Raw genomic sequence first — 22,492 nt, 5'->3', positions numbered from 1 at the left:
CTAGATTATAGATTGGTGCTTCCAATCCCCGCAAGGTGCTTTGTCTAGCAAGTGCAAGCCCAGCATTACATGTGGGACCTAAGGAGTGGGGCCGAAACCGCAGCAAAAGCAAGCCAGACTACAACGTTGCTCTGCTTTATAGAAGGAAACCTATAATACTACTACATTACACATCATACAACCGACTTCCTTTTCCCTCAGACACCCTCGTTGGCATGGCGATGTCTCAGGATCCCTCGGTACCGATCGGGTCGCGACGTGAACATGGAGAATGTGTGTCAGCAAAAGGAGCAAACCCGAGATACGATGCGGCCACCCCCATACGTTACCGAAAAAGAAGCCCAAGACATGTCTTGGGGAGGGGATGTGGGCGACTCTCTCTTTATTTCGTGGACGAATAAACTCGAATCGTGCTAAGGATGAGGTCACAAGGGGTTGCTAAGGTGAACTGGCTGGAATGTGGAGTGACGACCCTTGTAGTATTTCGATAATTCATAAAGCCAATCATCGACTCTGTCCCTCCGTTGCGTAACGTGTGGAGTGTCTCTGTGTTCTTGAGACATAGATATCTATCCTCATGTTCTCGTCGTGGCCTTGGAAGCTTTACTGTCCAGCTGGTTGGTTAATCGTAGAGCTAGTGTTGCAATCTGAACCACTGGAACTCAACCACTCTAATAGTACCGAACCGAGGATTGAAGGCTGCAGGCGTATTGTTAATATACCATCGAGATTGGAGCAACAGAAAGTTCTCATGGATATACTGAGGTAGTCTAGTGGAGTTAGCTCTCACTTCGATACCAACACCCACACCATACCTTTACCAACCCTAAATCTTAAGAAAGATAGAGTGGAATCTTCCAAGAGCCGGGAAAAAGAGAAAAGAGAAAAGAGAAAAGCGGGGAGTGCAGATGCAGAAAATATAGAACCAAGAATACGCCATTTCATACTGTCATCCCATGATTTGCGAGAAATCCTGATATCCGCGCATGCGCCAATCAACTATACACGCTTGCTAAGCCCAGTAGTAGACCCGAACCGTCGTCTCTCGTATAAAACATATGAAGTTTCATGGGTACTCATGAGATTAACAAGAAGACTGTACGCTTCTCCTCCTCCTCCTCCTCCTCCTCGGTCTTATCGTCTGCCAATACCCAAATGTATAAACGCCATGCTAGTGGGAGACGAAGAAAAAAAATGTACCCGGAAAATATGCTCGAAAGTGTGGTTTTTATGCAAAGTGCCGCCCAGTTACAGTCCCATCTCTTGTTTCTTCCCATTCCCCCCGTTCGTTACTTTTCATCGGCACTGACTACATGTCTTAGTGGCGAAGCTTTGCGCACTCGACTACCGCCTCCAGCAGACCGGGAACCACTATTGGAAGAGTGGCTACTCGTGGTTGATTGATAGTGGGCAAGAAACCGTGCGTCTCCGACCTTCCTATCGCGTGCCCAACAAGACTCCACAGCGACGGTGCGTAGATCAACTATAGTGCCCGATTTGAGATTATTCACCTAGAAGATCTCCGAGTCGAGGCTGCTGCGGTACGATTCGAGGGACTCCTCATCCGCTGTCTTTGCATTAGCTCCATTGCACCCAAAAGACGACATGGCGTAGACTTACCAGCAATTGGCTTCCTCCTTACAACTGTATCCTGATGCTGTAACCCTGCATTGCCGCTGAGACCCTGCTGTCCACTTGGGCTTCTGCTACCCATGGGCCTGGGGCCCGTGATTTTGCGTTGCGGGCTGTTCGCCGCAGCGTTGGTGTGGAGGTGCTGGTTGCTAGGGTGGGGCGAGGGCGTGGGCGTGATCTGTCGTAAGTTAGTCTCAGCGTTTATAGTGATACTATGAACCTACGCGATGTCCTCTATCCGTCTCAAGCGAATACCTCACTTCAGCAATAGGCGCTAAGGGCGTCAAAGCACCCTGGCTGCCAAACTCATTCGGGGAGCTATACATTTGTCTTGTCTGGCCGTAGCCTGCAAGCGTCTGCGGCGGCGGGATGAGTGGGCCGTCATCTGGGATCTTGGGCGGTCGAGGTGGGCCCGCTTGTTGTTGCTCCGAAGCAGAGTGTTGGCTGTATCCGCCGTCGGATGAGATGGGCGACATGTTGCTCTGGCCTAGAGATGCATTCCCACCGGAGAGACGGTTGCGCGCCAAAGCCGGCATACTTCCCCACTGGTCGTAATCTGGAGATTGTAGGGGCTCGTAGATCTGGGCTTGAGTTTCCAGGTTGCTCTGATGGCGGCCAGTCGGACCAGGGCGGGGCTGAGGATGTTGCAGGTTCAATGAGTTGCGATGAGCCTGGTATTTCGGGTCCTCCATCTCGTATTCAAGAAGATCATCTGGAATCAGTGGTGATGGTGAGCGAGCGGACCGAATTGAAGCTTGAGCGTCCCTTGCTAGCGATGTGTTGGAACGAAGCCTGTCATCATCGCGCACCTCGTACAACTCCTCATCGTCATCGTAGTAATCGTCCTGTGAATTGGACCTGGAGTGAGTGGAGTAGGGTCGTTTCTCGCCAGACCCACTATTGCGGGGGAGGCTCTCTGGGTTGGTTGAAGAAGTAGTCTTTGACCATCTTGAGATCTTGGGAATGCCGAAAATAGACGATGAGTTCGACTTGTGCTTACGCTTGGGCGTATTCTCCTGGCTCTGCGGATCTCGAACGGCTCTCGACGCTTGTGGAGGGGTCTCTTGTGACACATTCTTGTTCTGGAAAGCCTCTTGCGTTGGCGTGGTCATCCGCTCAGTGTTCTCGTATCGTGCGTCACGCTCATCGTATTCCTCATCACTGACTTCTTCTACCGTGCTTATACGGTTAGTTGGCATGACGTCGTAGCCAGAGTGTAGGTCCTGGATACGTCGACCCGACGAAGCTGGGTTTGAGAGGTAGCCGGACTGATTTGGCGACGAGGCAGTGTTGGCACGACCTTCCGGCTCATAGCCAGCGTCGCCGCTCGCTCGCAGGTTTTCGTATGAGGTGAGACTGTTTGATCTGTTCTGCTGATCTAGGGATAGCTGATGAACATGCTTCAAGCCTTCAACTTCGCCGAGTAGCTGGACCAACATGGCTTCGATGTTCTTCATGTCGCTGTCACCCTTCAAACTCAACCCCTTCAATGCACGTTTGAAGACATTCTTCTTCTTAGCCTCCACGTCAATGTCATCTGACGATGACCGGTTGACGCGTGGTGATCCCAGAGGCTGTGGACGAGGACCGCCTAGTATCCGCTGCTCAGCCAGACCGACGCGTTTGTCTGTGGTTTGCACGATCATGTTATCTTGAGTCTTGATGAACTGCTTCATCTCATCCAGCTGGTTGCGCATCTCAGCCGCACTTCGAACCAGTGTGACCAAAATCTCGGTGTCGCGTGCATTACGCTGTGCGTCCCTGACGGTGAGATGGTCCATGAGGGCCACGATATCCTTTGACTGAATGCGATCGAGGCCCTTGCCCGTAGCCGCGTCGTATAGAGGAGACGCCATGCCGTGAGAGTTACCACTAGCGTGTCGGTTATGTTTGGTATTAGCAGCAAACAGGTCATCCGTCTCATCGTAATCCTCACCAAAGCCATCATCGTCAAAGAGCTTTGGGTGATTGCGGTTCTGAGGCGTGTAGGCTTCACGTTGGTTAGCCGACTGGTAACCCTCGTCTTTCCAGCCGGAGGGGCCCTGAGACAATGGAGTGCGATTGCTCTGTGCGTAGCCTGGCTGCTCGTATTGGGGCTCACCTGTATGAGGGCGATCATAATCTTCCTCCACGGTGGCCTGGTGTCGCTCGTCATATGAGTGTCGCTCGTCATAGGAGTCTGGACTCTGATTGTGCAGGTGGTGAGCCGCGGCAGCGGCAATGGCAGCAGCTCCAGCTCCTACCCCAATGGCAGCACCTTTGCTAGTGGAAGTAGGCGTACGCTCCCGTTCTTCTTGTCTGAGAAACAATTCATCGGTTTGGTCGTGGTATCCGTCTCCTCCGCCGAGCGGTCCCTGGATGATGGACGGGTTTGTGGTGACATCAGAGTCATCGTCCACACCATATCCAATCTCAGGCATCATCTCATCATGATCTGCTGGGAATGCACTGTGGTGCATCTGAGGTGTTTCGTCGATGGACTCTGCAATGCTTTGTCTCGGTGAATTCTCAGTGTGCGCCTGCTGAACTAGGGCTTCGGCCTGATCTCGAATAGCACCCCATCGCTCGCGGCTGGGTACCTGATCTGTCTGCACGGTATAGCTTGCTGGACTAGGGCTTACTTGTGATAGATGGCTCTTCTTCAGCGGACTCGACACTCCCGATGATCGGACGCTGATGCTGGATGGATCGTGAAGAGAGGCAACCGCGGACTCGACTGCGAGTGGCGTATGTACATATTCTGGGATCGAGCCAACCCTCTGAAGATCCTGGAGATCCATCTTCTCCTCGCGATCAAGATACATGCCTTCAGCGCTGTCGTCCGTGTAATTGGTGAGACGGTGGTTGACAGGCGATGCTACTTCGCTATCTTCTAGCTCTCTTCGGTACATCTCATTTTGCTCATGGTTCTTTTCGAAGAATTCTTCTGTATCTCGAGGAGTGTCCGGTTCGCCCAGAACGGATCTCTTGCTCTCGAGGGTGACGCCTTGTGGTCGCTTACGGGTTCGCGCCGCCTTGGTGCTAGGCGTCGATTCAAAAGACGCAATAGAGAGGTTAGACTGCGGTCGTTCAACTTGTTGGCCAAGAGAAGATACAGATGCTCCACTATGAGCACTTCGAAGATGTCGTGGCGAGCCAGAAGCTAGGCCCCCGCGGTAACTAGCCTCACTTTGAATAGGGCTCACGCCGCGGGTCGGTGTCTCGCTTTCAATCTCATACTGAGATGCCTGAGGCTCGAAACGTTCGATAGCACGAGCTTTGGCTTTGGCTGCAGCTTCTCGGCTGACCTTACTAACCTCTCTAGTGCGGGAAGAGTAGCTGCGATCACTCTTTGGAGTACTCAGGCGGACCTCGCCTGTTGAGTGATTGCTATGAGCTGTTCCGAAACTCCGCTGTAACGTGTTAGGACTTCGCGTCGGCGAGAGAGGGGATGGCGACAAGGGAGATGGCGAAATGAAGCCACGAGGCACTTGTTGTAGAGGTGTCTCGACACCAGTGCTCCTGGACGACCGTGAGCTCGGTCTTTCTTTCGTCTCGGTTTCGGCCGACAAGATTGAATCTCGAGTCATTTCTGAGCCTTGCAGTTCGCTGTGATTGAAGGGCAGAGGCGGTACACGCTGCTTCACATAGCTCTTCTCCTCCACGCTCTCAGCTATGCTCGCAGAACGACTTCTACTGCTGTGAGATGAGCGATGCTTCCTGTGCTTGCGCTCCTCTTCCTTCTCTTCGCGTGATGTGTGGTGCTTCAGAGCGGCGGTTGTCAGGCCAGCTCCTGCGACGAGAGCTAACGCAGCATCTCGTGCAGACGTGCTTTCTTTGTCTTTGCTGCTCTTTCTCCGATGGGTCGTCTTTTCTTCGCGAGTCGTCGACTCAGCATAGCTCCGGTCAGAGATGGAGCCTCGGCTCGATCGCCGCTCACCCTTGCGGCTGGAACCACCAGAAAGGATGGTTCCTGGATCTTCGCCGTCACGATTCAGGACGACTTTTGGCTTGTTGCCGTGCAGTTTAGGCGCGCTGGAAGACTTTGAGACACGACGCCTGGACGGCTCGCGGGAGCTGGTAGAATCGATTGTGTCGTACGTAGCACCACTATTGCGAGTGGTCTCGAACTTGTCTCGATTTCTTGAAGTGCGGTTTTCTTCTTTCAGAGCATTCAACTCTGGAAGAATGAGACGCTTGATTGCATCCTCTACCGTTGCGAGCAACTTGGGATTGTTGATGGACGAGGCTCCAGACACGCCGGAGCGGGTTGAATGCGCAATGCCAGATCGACGATCGGCGTTGGAAGAGAGAAGACTGGATTCGGTGCCGCTGATGGCGCTTACTTCTTCCGTGTCCCTGCTTCTTCTTCGGTGCGATTTGCGGGGTGAAGTCAGCTCGTCTTTACTGATCTTGATGGTATCCCTCGACTTTGAGGAGCTCTCTTTTGATTTGGAGGTCCCGCCGTCTCCTGTCTGTTGTTGTAGCTTCTCCATGACGCGCTGTGTAATGCGATCCTTGCTCAAGCTTCTACTGCGCTGATGCTTGGGTGCCTTCAGTGTGTCGTAACCCTCAGAGGCCATGGACTCGGCAACAGCTTCCCTCTCCAAGCTTCGGCTTCTGCGCCGTCCTGGAGGCAGGATTTCTGGTTTTCCTCCCAACATGCTGTCAGTAGGCATGGAAGAGACGTCTGAAGCCATGGGGATAAAGCGGCCGCCGTTGCTGGAGACGTCGCTGTGGTTGGGGAGTAGCTCGATTTCCACGGGTGGGAGAGAGGATACGTTGGAGCCGTCTTCTGAATAATCAGTGGTGGTCCGGGTGTCGATGATTTCGTCGCGGGGCTTGCTACCGAGCGAGATGCGCCGGGTGTATGAAGGCTTGCGCGTGTAGCGGTTGGTCTGGGTGATTTGGACGTGGTCGTTTGCGACCTTGGCCTTGCTTTTGCGAGACGATGGGGTGACGCGGACGCGAACGCTGGGGCGCGAGTGGGCTTTGCCCTCGGTCTTGCCGCCTTCAAAGTACTCGATGAGCAGCGAGGTCTGCGAGGGGTATCTTTTGTGGATGGTGCCCTGGGGCTGCTTGGTGGTGTTGATAGTCACCGGGGTGCCGTCTTCTGGGATGGAAAACGAGGTCTTGTCTGTGCGCGTGGAGACGTTTGTGTAGACGTCGTCTCGAAGGTTGGAGTCGTCTGCCGAGTCGAGAGTCGAGGGTTCTGTAGGTGCCGGGAGAGGGGGTCGATTCGTGTCCAGACCCATTGTTGGATCTGAAGAATCCTAGAAGGTGGGGAAGCCGGCCGACGACATGGGCGCAGAGGTTCCTCGAGTAATCGGGTGGGAGCAAGGAGACGTCTTAGGGAGGGAGTGCAGGGCCGTTGCGTGGCTGTTTCTCGTTTGCGCAACGGGGAAATGCGCTGGGAGCACTGGGGGCGAGGGGGCGCACACGCTCGAGCGCAGACAGCGAACGTGGAGAAGTGCCGTCGATCAGGGCATAGCCGTGTGTATATACTGCGGTGGGCTATGTGCAAGCAGCGCAGCGGCGTGCGAGGTGGGCGCTGGCCGTCGTAGCGAGAGCTGAAGAGGTAGCGAAGTTAGCAGCAGCGCAAGCAAGGCAGAGCCGCACCAGACACATGGCATGGCACGGTGCGGGCAGGGCAGAGAGTAGCGGAGAGACGTACCGACGCCAGGAACAGCCGCAGACAAGGAGCGTCTTGCGGATAACAATGGCTCGAGGAGCTCTGGGGGGGCGTGGTGGAGGTGGTGGACTGCGGTGGAGAGCAGCCGGGTCAAGACCATGGAACAGCAATCCCTGTAGGCGCTACCAGCCGTGAGGCTTATTGGGCTGCCTCTCACAGTCTCACGGAGGAAACAAGGCCTACTACTCGACGGGCCAGCTCTTCAGGGACGGTGGAAATTGACATTAGAGGGAGACGACATGGGCGCTACACACGGCAATGCGACGCTCTCGCTGGCTATCTTGGTGTGTGTGTGCCTCCAGAAGGACGTCGTCCGTCGTCACTTGCGGGTATCGATAATAGACCCGACCAGCCACCTTGTGGTCTGCCTCCAGCTTATTTTTACCACTAGATGCACGCAGCGGGCCTATAGATGCATACGCAGACCCGCTGTGCAGCCAGTTTGCAGCCCATTCTCTCACGGTGGCTGGGAGAAGCTGTCGGAGGACCCCCTCCACCAACGAAAAGCCTCGTCCAACCCGCAACACCCACACACACACCCACACCAGCAAGCAGACTTGTATTCGTCTAGCGGTGAGCAACCACAAGAAGAAAGCAACCAACCAAGCAGTCAATTCAGGTCGTGTACACACACTCTCTCTCACAATCGTGCCTTTGTCCTAACGTCTAGTTTCCGTTCGTTACCAGGGTGATGTTGCCGAGCGGGCGGCCGGCGGACGCTTCCGCTCGTCGTCCCACCCTCCTGCGACGTCATTGGCCATGGAGCTGCTTAGCCTTGCCAACGCATCGTCCATACAACCACCTTGACTGCACTTTGCAGTACAAGTAGGGCTGAACAGCGGCTGGCTTTTCAAGACTAGTCTGTCGAATCGCATAGCTGATCTGAGGTATTCTCTCATGGTCAATCTGTTATTACATTACCATGATGCGCGAGCGATGAACTGGCAGTCTTGAGCCTCTCTAGACAGGGTGCGACAACGACGCTCAATGGCTGATGCTGTTCAGGCCAACCTTCACCGGTATGGCTAAATAACAAGTTGCATGGTTGAGATGCCAAGCATGAACATTCCTACTATCCTCTCAACTGTGCAAGTGAGCTACGTCTAGCTACCCAAGAAAGAATGCCCGCCCGCTCTTCTTTCGACAACGCCACAAACTCCGACAATGCCATACCATCTTCCCTCAAAATCGCTTGCTAGGCCGCTGGGGACGCCTGCCCTGCTGCGGTTGACTGCCATACTCCCTCCTACCCTCCACCTTCCTCTCTCCGCTCAAGCTGGCCCCAAGACTGATATCAATCCGCGGTGGAGTCGAAAACCCGAAACTCTTCGCCACCTTGACAAGATCAAGCTTGTGTACGTCAAACACGGAACGTAAGCTGTGTGACGCGTAGGATTGGAGGTACGAGCGGTAGCCGTCCTTGGCCGACTTGTTGAGGTAGTAGTTCTTCGACATGAGGGCTTCCAGCTGGGATTGTATGTCTACGTCGTGTCAGTGTCATAGTCAGAGGCACGGATAGAGGCACCGAGTCCTTACTCAGGATCTTGTTTGCTGGGAGCTCAAATTCTACAAGGGGGACCCTGGCATCTTTCAGCAGCTTCAAGAAGCCTACCTCAGACGGCAACAGAAACATTAAACTTCTGCCTTTGCCATCTGAGCCTCTTGCCGTACGTCCCACACGGTGGATATAGTCTCGAGGATCATCTGGAGGCTGGGAATCAATCAATTAGCAGATGCGGTAAGAGTGGCAGGATATTATCATACATCATATTGCAACACCCAATCAACAGCTGGGATGTCCAGGCCTCGTGCTGCAACATCGGTACAGATCAGGACCCCGCTTGAGGCGTTGCAGAACTCAAAGAAGCGGTTTGTCCGTAATTGCTGCTTCATTTTCCCGTGTAGCCTGCGTCGTGTCAGTGACATAGTCGGAGGCGCGGATAGAGGCACGGAATGCTTACTCCAAGACAGACAAGTCCACAAAGTTGAGGAGCTCAGCGTAGAACTTGACCGACGCGCAGCTCGATAGAAACACTATGACCTTCTTCTTCTGGTGCTTCTTGAGAAAGCTGAAGAGCAGCCTGAAGCGTTTATCTGAGTCGCAGATGACGTACCCCTGCTCCAATCCGGCAACAGTCGAGTGCTCTTTTCGGTAATCTACATTAACGTATGTAGGCCCAGCCTTCAGCGAAATGCGCGCCAGGTCTTCGACCTTGGTAGTCTGTGTGGCCGAGAACAGCATCGTCTGCCTATCCGAAGGGAGAATCTTGATGATGCTCTTCATCTCATCCTCGAACCCAACTTCCAAGATACGGTCCGCCTCATCAATGATTAGACTCTTCAAGTTCTTGAAAACAAAGCCCTGGGTATTGTGCAAATGATCTAACAGCCGTCCGGGTGTCGCAATAAGTAGGTTCACACCTTTCGCAAGCTTCTCCGCCTCGGCCCTTCTGTTCGCGCCTCCGATGACGATACCAAACGTCTGAGAATGCTTCTCCATAAGTTCTCTCGCGACTCCGAAGATTTGAAGGGCCAGTTCGCGAGTGGGAGACACGACGATGACACCGGTGCCGTTGCGCGGCTTGAATCGCATCGCGGAGAGCATCTCGATGGCGGGGATGAGAAAAGCGAGCGTCTTTCCGCTTCCGGTTTTGGCTGCTCCAAGTACATCTTTTCCACTGGTTTGCATTAGCATTACACATTTCCATATCGGTGGTTGGTCTCACCTTAATAGTATGGGTATCGTCTTTTGCTGAATCTCAGTCATGGTGTCAAAGCCCATCGTCTTGATAGCCTCCATTGTGCGGTCGGAAAGCTTCAAGTCGGAGAACAGCGTGGGGTTCTCCATGGTAGGCATCGACGTGCCCGAAATCAGGTCTGATGTGCCCAGCGCTTCACCGTTGGCCCCGCTGGCTTGCTCTTCTTCCGACTCTTCATCTTCGTTGAGCTCACGGTTCAGCTGTTCCTCGTCCTCTTCGACTTCGCTCTCTGCGCCATCAGCAGAGGCTTCTGCCACAAGGTCCTCTACTTCAGGTTCTGGGGTGTGCGCCTTCTTCGACTTCTTGCGGGACTTCTCAGCAGTCGCGGCGCCATTAGTATGGGCCGTGGGTGCGGTCGCCTCCTCGCCCTTCTTGCTCTTGTGCTTGCGCTTGCGCTTATTGGTCTCGATATCGGCGGCCGTCATGGTGTGTATCGTCTTCGAAATGTATGGATGAGTTGGGCTGTCGCAAATGGGCAACTTTTTTCGAAAGCCAAGAAAAAAGTTCGAGTCGGTGGATGGAACTAATCCGCCGATATACGCTAGTCTCATCTTAGTATCGCTCCAAAGCATCTCCGCATCGTACCTAGGAAAGCCGCGCCCAGGAGGTATTAACGAGTCCATAAGAGGATTTCCAAAGCGCCTACGCCCTAGTTGAGCTATCACTAGTTCTGTAAAAGTACTTCAAGTGTGGAGATGTTTGTAATTACATTGATTCTTCCAGGGTAGGCTGCATTCGAGACGGTCGCCAACCATGATTCCAAACCTCATCATCGTTCTCCCATGGTACTAAATATCAATTTCCTGCTGATGAGCATTCTTGTGCTTTGCTGAATTGAATTGACAGTTCACCGTAGACTAACACATAATCTCTGGTCTCATAGCCAAATATTTTATTGCTAGTATGTATGCACCAGAAGCATTCCCGGAGATAAGAATGACTTGACCCGACTCTATGTCCAAGTGCTTGATGTTATTCCTAATGAGGCATGCATTTAGGCGATCAACCGATTCAGCAGATTCTTCCTACTAGTGACTTAAGGCGAATTTTGTCAAGTTGAATGCGCGTCCTATCTAGATTACCAATCAAAGTGGAGCCGTGTAACTTCCTATGATGTCGTTGATTAAGTTGGAAGTCAACGAGCTGGATCGCCGTTCCTTCTTCTCTCCATCCACCTCTACTACTCACTTGTAACACACAACAACACCTAACAGCTATCATGAGTCCAAAGATCTTCCTGTACGATCTCTTTCCCTCTCCGTCTTCTTTCTATGCTTCTTAGACTGATTCTTCTTAGCACCGGCGGCACAGGCTACATAGGTGGTTCCGTGCTCCATACCCTCTACACCGCCCACCCAGAATACTCCTTCACTGTCTTGCTCCGCAAAACCCCTTCAACCTTCGCATCCACCTACCCCAAGATCAAGATCATCCAAGGCGACTACGATAGTTTCGACACCATCGCCGCCGCCGCCGAAAACGCCGACATAGTCGTTCATAACGGAGACTCCGACCACGAACCGTCCCTGAACGCCATCCTATCTGGACTATTGAAGCGCTCCACCCCTGGCTACCTCCTCCATCTTTCCGGAACAGGGATCGTAAGTGACTGGGCCGACGAAACCTACCTCGGAAAGCTAAATCCCAAAATCTGGAGTGATGTGAAGTCGCTGGAGGAGATCAAATCCCTCCCGGACCGCGAATTGCACCGCAACACAGAGAAAATCCTCCACAGCACGGCGCAAAAGCACAGCGACAAAGTGAACATCGCCGTCATGTGCCCTCCTGATATCTACGGGAAAGGAAAAGGCCTAGTGAAAACGCACAGCGCTTTCACACCCACGTTCGTCAAAGAGATAAAGAATCTAGGCGGGAAGGTATTCTACTACGAAGATGGGACGAATACGCGTAGCTGGGTACATATCGATGATCTGATGAAGGTGTACTTGAACGTTGTGGAAACCGCCGCCTCCAACCCGTCCAAGCCATCCGAGTACTTCAATCAGAACGGGTACTATTTTGCTGCAACGCAGGAACACTCGCACCTCGACGTGGCTAAAGTCACGGGGCAGATACTACATAAGCACGGCGTTATAGCAGACGCCGAGCCCGTGAAAATCAGCCTAGAGCAGTTGGATGGCATGGCCAATAGCCCTGGATTCGAGAGACTGGCGCGGTATCTGTTTGCAAGCAACTCTCGCACAAGGGCGGAGAGGGCGGAAAAGCTCTTCGGATACAAGGGAGAGGCGCCAGGTCTGTTGGAGTACCTCGAAGCTGATTTACTAGATGCTGTGCAAAGATAGTAGAGCTAGAGTATTCCAAAGTATCAAGAGCGCGATAGGATAAGCGAGGAATATAAGATTTATCGCACTTCGCGTCATGGTGTCTCAAAGGCTGATCTTGCTTCGGTTCTGAATCCCAGATCTAGACCTGGGCTCGGCCTCAATATGTACCTCCTGTCAACAAGGAATTGAAAATTCGTTAGTAATAGGATGAAAGTCCATAGGCGAAAATGTAGTTACACCTATAGAGCAGGATGCTAGCGAGAGGAGGTATGCGTATACAGAGTCAGAGGCATGTAGAGATGTCAGTATTGCAAAGGTTTCTAGGCTCTCCTATCGATTGATTTCCAGTTAGTACCATGAGCGTCTTCAGGCTATAGTTCAATGAGATCTTTCATTTCAGAAGTTTCAAAAGTTTAGTCTAACTAGATCGCATCCACACATACACGTTTTAGCTAACGAGAATATCTTGATCCAATTCCAATGTATATACCTAATTGCCTTTATCTTAACCTCCCATCAAGGCCCTGAAGATCGCGCTCTAGGTCGCTTCCTTGCCAGCCACCCTGGTTGAACGCCTCCTGGGGTCGTGGATCCTCATACCCTGCGCGGTCGTAGTTGTTGGGTATCGGGACCTGTGGTGCCTGGGCGGGCCCAGCGCCAGCGCCGGGTTGTACGCGGACCATTTGGCGGAAGCGGTTGACTTCGGCCAGGATCATCTTCTTCATATCGTTGATTTCTTCGACGACTTCGAACTGGAAGTCAAATGTCGTGGGGCAGGATGGCTCATCCGAGGCGTCATGCCAGATGTGCAGATACCTATGCTCCAAAGCCTCCTCGACGGAGATACGGCTTGAAGGATCGAATGCGAGCATGCGGTCCAAGAGGTCGAGAGCGTCTGGGTTGGCGTTTCGGAAGAGGGATTGGAACGAGATCTTCTGCATATACGGTAGGTTACGAACGTAGTCCTGAGCACGAGGGGAGCCGATGCGCGACAGCGTCTCTTCGTTGGGTGTTCCGAGATAATGCAGGATTTGATTCAATTGGTCGACGTAATCCCGGCCCTTGAAAAAGGGTTTGCCGCCCAGCAGTTCAGCGAGAATACAACCAACAGACCATACGTCGACTACAAGAGTTAGCCTACAAATTGAAAAGCGGGGTGATCAAGTGAAGATTATTTATAGTCGCAGAGACTCTGAACAAGTCTAGGTAAGACACACAGGCGCGAGTACTTACTGGCTTTCGTGTAGCTCTGGAAGCTCAACATGATCTCAGGAGCTCTGTACCACCGGGTAGCAACATACTCGGTCATGTACCCCGCGTTTTCCTCAGGGTCCATGGAGAAACCTCTGGCCAGTCCGAAATCGCAGATCTTGAGCTCGCAGTCGGCGTTGACGAGGAGGTTACCCGGTTTCAGGTCACGATGGAGGACGTTTGCCGAGTGAATGTACTTCAGACCGCACAGGATCTGGTAGATAAAGGACTGGAAATGGGCATCAGTCAGTGGCTGACCGGAGCGGATGATAGCCGCCAGATCACATTCCATGAGCTCTACAGCAATATCAGCACCATGTTATACGACGTTGTGGAAGCAGGCCGTACCCTCGTAGAGGTAGCACTCGTTGAAATTATCTGGGCGGGGTATGTCCATATCGTAGAGACATGTTATCTGCGCGGGGGTATTCAGTTTCGTGTCCAAGGCATGTGGAGAAATGCATCTCGTGGTCGGGTTGTCTTACGTTGCGGTGTCCTGCAAGGTGTGTTAGTGCGTGTTACTGCCGGTGGGTGCAAGTTGACTTGCCTCTGAAATGTTGCAGCAGCTTGATCTCGCGTAGCGCACGCTTTGCGAGGATCTTCTTGCTGAACACATTGGTGACCTTTTTGATGGCCACGCCCTCGCCCGTTTGGTTGTTGGTAGCCGCGCTATAGCGGGCAAGGTCAGCATTACGCATGTGTCCAGCCGTTGCTCGAGGCGTACCAGACGATGCCGTAGGCACCCTGACCTAGCTCCTTGGTTACATTGTAGCGCTCGTCGACGATGAACTCTTGGTTGAACACCTGCTTCTTTGTCAACTTGTGCCTTGTATACACAGACAGGGGCCACAAGTCACCTTGAACACTTTGCGGTTTGCGAGATCTCCCATGATGGCTGAGGTGGCGGGGTAGCTGGGGAGGAGGCCAGAGAAGAGTTTGTTATGCGCACCGGGCAACAATAGAACTGGGCGAAAGTCGAAGAACAAGGAGAAGAAAGCAGGCGGCGGCTGGGCTAATATACGATGATGGGTAGGGCTAGGCGCGCGGCGCTGTGATGACTGCTGTTGCTTCGACACAAAGCGGGGTGTGGCGGCTGTCGAAACGGCCTGGCGGGTACGGAGGGGAGAGCTGCGCAGACTCTTCGCCAGGGGGGTCGAGGCAAAAGGCAAACGATTGACGAGGTGACGGTGCAGAAAAGCGGTCGTGCTATGCCTCTTCGCTGCCTCTGACCTGGAATGGTGGGGTGTTGCGCCAGTCGCAAGCGTGGAGAGGGGCCTGAGGTGTGCCACATGGGGGAAGGCGCGCCGTTTAGCACCATCTCAGACCGCTTTGCTAGCCTCTGCCCTACCCAAGGTTGGCCCCATCGAGGTCCACCACCCTTTAGCCACCCATTTGCTACGGCATGTGATTGATTGCTGAATGAAGTGAGAGGTTTTCGAGTGGACCAAATCGATACATTGGGCAGCTTATGGATCGTTAGGTAGTAATGATTATGCCGCTCTTGTGGGCGCTTCGTATTCATGATAGGGGTGTTGCAGCACTATTCTCCCCTGGCTATCATCTCAATTTCCTGCTCGTCACCGGTGCCCATTATTTCGTTCTCTACGGTAGCCTTTACCTTCTCAACCCGTCTACTAACGCTGAATCTCTACCTCTCCTTGGTTGGGTTGGAAGGTTTGACGCTGCTTCAACTGTAGGTTAGGAAGGTAGGAACAGGAGAAGAAGGAGATTACCGTAGAGAGCGAAAGTAGCAGCACTAGTATTAGAGTAGAAAATCGAGATTGTGGTTGGGGCAGAACAGTCCCGCAACCCTTCTATCATATCCAGCACTTCCAGCTATCACCTCCACAAACATAAGGTACTGTCTGCCATACGCCCGTCGAGACAGGCACTCTAGATTCCTATAGGCATCAAAGATATCCTATCCCAATCAAACGCCGTAACCGTCATATCATCGTCCTGCCGTCACTGGGCCGCAAATGCCACGCCAGGTGTACCAACCCAAATGAACGCCACCTATTTATGTCGCTAAATAATCAACTTTTTGCAAACTCATGACTCGTAAGAAAACCGCCGCCGGGACGTGTCCGTGGGCCCTTCAAGAGGAGAAATGGGCGAGAGAAGTATGTCTTCATTCAGCCTACCATCTCGTGGTGGACGATACGGTGGAAGCTGGAAAAAAGTATCCGTCGTCTCCAAATGCGCGCCGTCTCGTGGTGTTCGTGGCGTGACGGGCGACACATTGTTGCTGCTGGGATGTCTCCCACTCAGCGTGGTAACCTCGGACGGGGATATGGGCACCAGTCGCCTTGGGGGCTCTTCTCCTAGTGGCGATACAAGAGGGCTACCATTAGGATCAATGCCGTTGTACATCCTTTCTCGGACCACCATTGTTTCCTTCTCCGAAAGCTGACGACCGCCTGCTTCCTGGCGCTCTGGCATGTCTCCAGGCATCTCGTAGATCGGCCGCTCTGTATTGTCCGCTTCACTGATCGCTATCGGATTCTTCTCTTTGAGATCGGTACCCAACTCGTGGTGCGTAGCCGAGTGGCTAGGTAACTCGGCTTTGGGGAACACCCTCGTTGCTTCCTCACTGTCATGTACAGGTGACGTTGGGGTTTTGGCTGACCTCTCTGAAGAGTCTTTCTTTGCAGCCGCAGCAGCAACATCAGCCTCATACTTCGCCTTGATCACCTCCAACTTGCGCTTGTGCCGACGGCGCCAGAACCACCAACCAATTGCACACATGATCAGCGCAAAGGTAAATCCGCCACCTACTGCGATGCCAATTATGGGGGTAGTAGACAAGCCCGGCTTCTTGGGGGACCTATAATGCTGCACTGCATACTGAGGCGAAACAATGGGAACAAGATCGGACTGCTTGCCGAAGGTCCAATCAATTGCCGACAGGGAGAAGTTCTGCCGCTCCCAATCAACGGTCAGATAAGCTTCTTGCAAGAATGTTCTACCGAGCACCCATTGACTCGAATCATTGCCTCGTCTGATTGGAAAGTACTTGGTCTTTTCTTGTAGGCCCCGGTAGGGTGGTGAGGCTTGTAAATCGAACGCAGCATAGGATAAGGTGATTTGTAGTGTAGTTGCAGTGCTGTATTTCTGACCCAGGGTGAAGGTCACGCTCGGGTTCTGTGTCATCAGATTCTGGTGAAGAGCATCGTCTACGAGGTAGAGATCGGTGGCTGCGTCATGCTTCAGACCAAAGGCTTCTTCGAACGCTTTACAAATCTCGACAGGCAACCATAGCTCGGCAACAGTCGAATCGATGAACATGGTGACATCATCGCGTTTCAAGAGATTAATATTTTGCGTGGTCGTAGTGCTTGCTGTCAGACCGACAACGCCGACGACAAGGTCACGCTCATTGTCGGGTGCAAGAATGAAGGTCAGGTCATTGGGGATGAATCGAGATGCATCGTAGCCACCAAGCGTCAGACTTCCGAGGACAGTTTGACCGTCTGAAGGGAGTAGTGAGCGAAATATTCATGGACTAGTTCAACACAATGACTTACGGTACTGCGCCCCCGCTGTGTAGCCAAACGACAGACTGGGAATTTTCTTCTGGGTGAATAGGTCTGACAAATAACTTGGGATGGGATTTTCAAAGGCAGAGAAGTTGGTGGGCTTCGGGTGGAGTCCAATATGACCGAGCCAGAAGTTTGCCGTGACCAGTGTACCGATTGTGGTGTTTTGAACGGACGGCCCCTGCTCCCCTAGCAGCCCCAAGCCCACCGAATCGAACCCATACAGTCCATTCCCAACGAGCCCTAGATTCTTCTCCAGCCACAGTTGATAATACCCTTTCCGGCGCCAAGTTTTCGAGTCGGTATTGTTGTAGAGGAAGCCGCGACTAGTCTCGCAGTCGGAATTGAAAGCATTGAGCTGGGCGATTTGCCCAGTCTTGGGGTCCGTTATATTCGATACGCAGGCCTGGCGGTTTATCACCCATGTCTGCTGACTTGCAGTCGATACCAGGACTCGTACGTTCTCGGGTGGGTCGCCTACGAGCAGACTGAAGGTATTCCATGCGCCGTCCGTCCCCATCCAATCTTGATCCGGCGCAACTCGAATAGGTGCCGGGACAGACGAAATTCCCGATAGCAGCTTGAAGCCTGGAGAATCTGTGAGATTCTGCTGCACATATTCGGCGGCGAGGCAGGGTAGGAGCAGCGTGGGGGCGACCAGAGCGCATATCGACGAGAGCAGGACGCAACGGCCTTGCGAAGGAATCATTGTCGGTGACTAAGCGACGTGTGGAAGACGCGACGAGAGCCACTCAACCTGAGCAGCATCAGCAAGCAGCATTGTCTGCTCCGCCGATGGCACGAGGAGGAGGAGGAGGAGGAGCAGGAAGAGGAAGAGGAAGAGTTAGCTAAGGGTGTCACCATGCGAAGGCGAACCGGATGGTGTTGGTTCAATCTACCAACTTGGACCCTGGCTCCTCAGCTTCTCTCGACCGGCCAAGGAATATATTGCGCTTTTCTGCCCCTAACGAACTTTGTCACCTGGCCGGGGAGCTGCTGTTTGGAGCTCCAATCCGCGCCATTCGCTACAACTAGCGATAAAACATTGACTCTCTCTCCGCGATGCCGCGTCAGTGGTCTCTCTAGCGGGCTTTGGCTGTACGTCGTTGCCCAGGTGTGCTGTTGCCACTGTGCTGGCCGATAGCACAATACGCTGGTACTCGTACAATCCGCTCACAGTCACTACCCGCTGCTTTCATCCGGCATTTCTTCCGCCACGCTTCATTAATGAAGGCAGATGAGTGCCGTGAGGAGCCAACCCCTGGTTTCATCCATACAGCGTCTACCACCCGTTCGCGCAAATTGTGGGTACGCAGAACCCTCACCGGAGTGGCTTTTTCATGGCTTCTTGGGTCGAGCACCAACAGCGCACGACACGCCTCTCCGGATCTATACAACAGCCACTCCGACTGCAGGAGTCGAAACACTCGAATCAAGTCATTGCGCTTGCGTGCCAATGTTAGGTACCCGTTCATGTGTCCCTCGTTCGCCGTAGCATTTGCAGGTGTTTGATTGCGCTTCATGCACTGGACTGCGTCTTGTCCACCCCCTCGCCTTGCGGCTCTCTACGACACATTGACACGCCACGTTCCTAGCATGCAGGTGAGCTGCAGAACCAGCGTGTGTCTACGCCAGCACTATGGAACGAGGCATCCCGGCTCCTAACTTGAGTGTTCGAATGGACTTGGCCCTGCAGAGCATGCAGATCGGACAGAAGGTTTAGGCAGGCTGGGTTGATCCGCTGAAAGCAGGCGTTGAGGCGTCGCACAAATATAAGCAATAGCCTATGCTGGCTAGGGCGACGACTGGGATTAGTGGCTTGTATCCCCACACCTGGAAAGAGTCAATAACCAGTAGGTGGTTTCTGGACATAGGCCTGCAGTCAGCCGCATTGCGCGTAAAGTATGATCGAAAACGAAGTTTTCTGCGAGACATGGGTAGGTGATTGGTGGAAAAGAGCATTTCACGTGAGTAGCTCCTCTCCCGAGTTTGCACTTGAGCAGAAGGAGTTGTATGTTACGTCTGCGTCGGACTTCGCGAAGTGGGCCTGGGTCGAGCATCCTTCCGTGCTGATCTCGCCGATACTAACGCCTCAGTCGGCACCATCGAGTACGTCCCGTCTGTCAGGGCCAAAACGCGCTGGCCCGCTCTGTTAATTGCCCTACCTGCACTCTCGCACGTCCACCTTTCCCTTGGGACGACATAGTTGTTGCCACGCTCTTTATCCTGAGTAGAATGCCTGGTTGAGCAGCACTCTGCAAAGGCATGTTTTTATATCATTCGTTCATTTCGCTATGGCTTGTATTAATCCCAGCGGGAGTAGCGTTCCATCCTCGTGGTAGCGTGAACGAGTCTGGTAAGATCATAATCCGTCAAGCCTCACGGGTCGTATTCACCCGTGCTAACTAAGCCATAAGCCCCGTATTCAAACATCACTCTTATATCAAGTGTGCTTGCTCCTGTCTCGACAATCCCTCCAGAGACATCATCGACCACATTGAAAGAAATACCACCCCCTGAGTACTCCATCGATAGCTCCAAAACAGATTCCACTAGCGAAGATGGAGGTCCTCAACAAACCCACGTCCGATCATCTGCGATATCCGCAATAACAAATTCCGCAGCCGCAGCACCCTCAGCGGTAAATTCATCTATCAGCGCAACATCACAGCCATTGGATGTCTCTCCTATCTCTACTTCAGCAGCATTATCTCCTAATTCGACATGGTCTGCACCCTATGTCTTTCCCAGTGCGACATCATCAGCATCAAGGAGGCTTTCCAATGCAACATGTACCGTCAATATTCCAAGTGCGAGCATCGACTGGTGGTATCCTCCTATCTACAGTCATGTACTTGGGACAATGACCACAGCTGCACCGAACTTCACAAACGCAAAATCGTATACGTTGATTCCACATACGACTACGTTTGATGCGGCCAGTGCTCTAGAGTCGGACATTGCTTGTACCTCGAGCGAATCTTACGTGTCAGCATGGGACTACATCTTAACCATGTGCATGAGCTACACGGAGAAGCCTACCGCAGCAGCCACATCCATTGCCTATCGGACGGCTGCCGTACCTTTCCCATCGGGAGGTCTTATTCCTGTCTCGGATGCCGCTCTATATGACCTAAATACCGATGGAAAGCCATCAGCGACCGCCACCATCTCGATTGCTCCCAATATTACGCACACTGAGACGTCTGCCACTCCGTTCGTTTATTTCACGGCTTACGAAGTTGAGTCTGGCAATATAACAGAGACGGTACAGCTAAGCTCTGCCAGTGCATACCCTTACTGGCTGAAAGGAGTTGAGCACGAAAGCACAGCAACAGGCTCACTTCCAGAGGGTTTCCTTGAGCAGATTCCCCAGTCAGCATGCGACGCTGGACAACTCCGCGCTTTTGTCACTGTGCTTATTGTGGTGGACTTGTATTACCAAAACTGGCCCAATGCTGATCCTTTCATCGTCCATTTCGAATCGAGCGCTCTTGGCTTCGATGACCCGCCTGTTGTCATCAACGACGATGGCACTTCTCGGCCTCCGCCACTGACCATAGCAGATTGGGATCTCTCTGGCGTTCCTAGCAAACCTACTTCAATAAGTATCATGCCGAACCAACGACCTGACCCAGTCCCTACAACACTCTCCAGGAACAACAACAATGACAAAGACAGTAGCGCTAGCAGCCAGGCACCGCTGGTGCCAAACATACCGCACCCCACGCAAGTCACCGTCGGCACCATTGGGACAGATCCAGTAGTAATTGGGCCATCATCAGAAGTTGTTGTTGGCTCACAAACGTTGCGACCAGGAGGACCAGCAATCACTGTAGGAGGCGTAACTCCCGTGTCTCTTGCTCCATCAGCTACTGCCATCGTTGTAGGCGGTACAACGTCCCAGCTACCGCAAAGGTTCAACCCTCCTACTCTACCTCCAATTCGACCACCGCCACTACTAACGATTGGCTCGTCGACGCTTACACCAAATGCGGCCACTCAGTTCTTCATTGGTCCAGGGCAGACACTGACTCCAGGCGGTGTTGTGACAGTGGACGGCACAGTCGTCAGCCTTGCACCATCGGCCACATTTGTTGTCATTGGGGGCTCGACGCAGATGCTTCCGACACCTGGTTCAGCACCAGCACCAGTTGCCTCCCGCCCACCAGAGATTGTTGTTGGTGGCTCGACAATTACCGCTCAGCCAACATCAGGTAGATTCGGAAATCATATTGATCACAACGAGCCCGATGTGGGTCCTTTGTTTGTTATCTCGGATCAAACTCTATCGCCTGGTGGCCCTGTCATCACTGTCTCTGGGACGACTCTCTCGCTTGCACCTTCGGGGTCTTTCATTGTTGTTAACGGCATCACTTCGACCGTTGCTACTCCAAATGCTCCAGCTAATACCTTCCCCAGTCTTACTGTTGGCAACGAGGTCTTTAGCCCACTTCCTGGCTTTGGAACAACTTTTATCATCTCAGACCAGACGCTTGCACCAGGGGGTCCCGCCATCATCGTGTCAGGCACTACCATCTCACTTGCACCGTCTGCGACTTTTGTAGTAATCAATGGTGTGACATCCACGATTGCCAGGCCTGCCACCACACATATCACAGCGCCTCCCCTCACCATCGGAAATGGCGTCTTTAGACCACTCCCAGGATCCGGCACGTCCTATTTGATCGGGTCCAGCATACTCACTGCGGGCAGTGTCATAGTTGTGGCGGGCACAACCATCTCTCTCGCGCGTGGAGCTACAGCGCTCGTAATTGATGGGTACACAAGCCTGATCACACCCCAGGCCCTGCCTATTGTTACGAACGCGCCCCTCTTAACCATTGGCTCGCAGACTTATACCGCCTTGTCTGGGACAACTTACGTTATTGGCGGGCAGACTTTGACGCTCGGAGGCACGATTACGGTAGATAGCAGGACGATCAGCCTTGCACCTGGCGCAACGGAGTTGATATACGGGAGCTCAGGACATAGCACCACGACCGCCCTGTTCCCAGCTACCACGACACGAAGTCAGAGTGGGACGGGTACCCCAGGCGCAAGTACAGGCGCAAGTGGAAGTGATGGACGAGCAACAGCGACGAGTCAACGACAGGGCTCTGCATCCAAATCGGGGGCGCAGTTCTGGGTAGTAGCTTCTTTTATTGCGATCGTTGGCATACTTTTGGCGTAAGCTTAGCTCTCAAGCGTGGAGTGTTTTGGAATTTGGAATATAATAGGTCGATTCTGGCCATGCACTGGGCGTTGGTAATTTAGTTCTGAGATACCATGGGTACTAAAAGGAATTGGGAACACGGGACTAATCGGGATTGGAAGCTCGAGCACATAGTTTCA

General features: G+C 53.0%; 4 protein-coding genes across 4 annotated transcripts; 1 reads left to right on the top strand and 3 right to left on the bottom strand.

Annotated features, from left to right (window-relative positions):
• Positions 1 to 1,511: 1,511 nt before the first annotated feature.
• On the bottom strand, positions 1,512 to 6,866 carry K460DRAFT_353814 (uncharacterized protein; the record flags this gene model as incomplete). Its single annotated transcript, XM_040931742.1, has 3 exons — positions 1,512 to 1,567; positions 1,621 to 1,810; positions 1,857 to 6,866. The coding sequence occupies 3 exons, from the start codon at positions 6,864 to 6,866 to the stop codon at positions 1,512 to 1,514; spliced, it is 5,256 nt and encodes a 1,751-aa protein (XP_040791442.1).
• A 1,619-nt stretch (positions 6,867 to 8,485) lies between these two features.
• K460DRAFT_375648 (Pkinase-domain-containing protein) lies at positions 8,486 to 14,488 on the bottom strand (the record flags this gene model as incomplete). The annotated part of the gene is made up of 11 exons (XM_040934792.1): positions 8,486 to 8,784; positions 8,840 to 9,014; positions 9,068 to 9,209; positions 9,265 to 9,981; positions 10,030 to 10,524; positions 12,858 to 13,470; positions 13,581 to 13,895; positions 13,947 to 14,062; positions 14,142 to 14,267; positions 14,323 to 14,402; positions 14,456 to 14,488. 11 exons carry the CDS (start codon positions 14,486 to 14,488, stop codon positions 8,486 to 8,488), a joined length of 3,111 nt encoding a protein of 1,036 aa, XP_040791441.1.
• An 864-nt stretch (positions 14,489 to 15,352) lies between these two features.
• K460DRAFT_330270 (acid protease) lies at positions 15,353 to 18,006 on the bottom strand. Its single transcript, XM_040930770.1, has 2 exons — positions 17,126 to 18,006; positions 15,353 to 17,071 (listed from the first exon to the last, which is right to left on the bottom strand). The coding sequence occupies exons 1-2, from the start codon at positions 17,844 to 17,846 to the stop codon at positions 15,651 to 15,653; spliced, it is 2,142 nt and encodes a 713-aa protein (XP_040791440.1). The 5' UTR covers positions 17,847 to 18,006; the 3' UTR covers positions 15,353 to 15,650.
• A 1,035-nt stretch (positions 18,007 to 19,041) lies between these two features.
• K460DRAFT_375646 (uncharacterized protein) lies at positions 19,042 to 22,331 on the top strand (the record flags this gene model as incomplete). Its single annotated transcript, XM_040934791.1, has 3 exons — positions 19,042 to 19,246; positions 19,762 to 22,200; positions 22,237 to 22,331. The coding sequence occupies 3 exons, from the start codon at positions 19,042 to 19,044 to the stop codon at positions 22,329 to 22,331; spliced, it is 2,739 nt and encodes a 912-aa protein (XP_040791439.1).
• Between the last annotated feature and the right edge of the window lie 161 nt (positions 22,332 to 22,492).

The sequence above is a fragment of the Cucurbitaria berberidis genome (assembly GCF_010015615.1).
Source record: "Cucurbitaria berberidis CBS 394.84 unplaced genomic scaffold K460scaffold_2, whole genome shotgun sequence".
Lineage (NCBI taxonomy): Eukaryota > Fungi > Ascomycota > Dothideomycetes > Pleosporales > Cucurbitariaceae > Cucurbitaria > Cucurbitaria berberidis.
The sequence above is the reverse complement of the archived record's forward strand: the minus strand, read 5'-3'. Positions and strand labels throughout refer to the sequence as shown.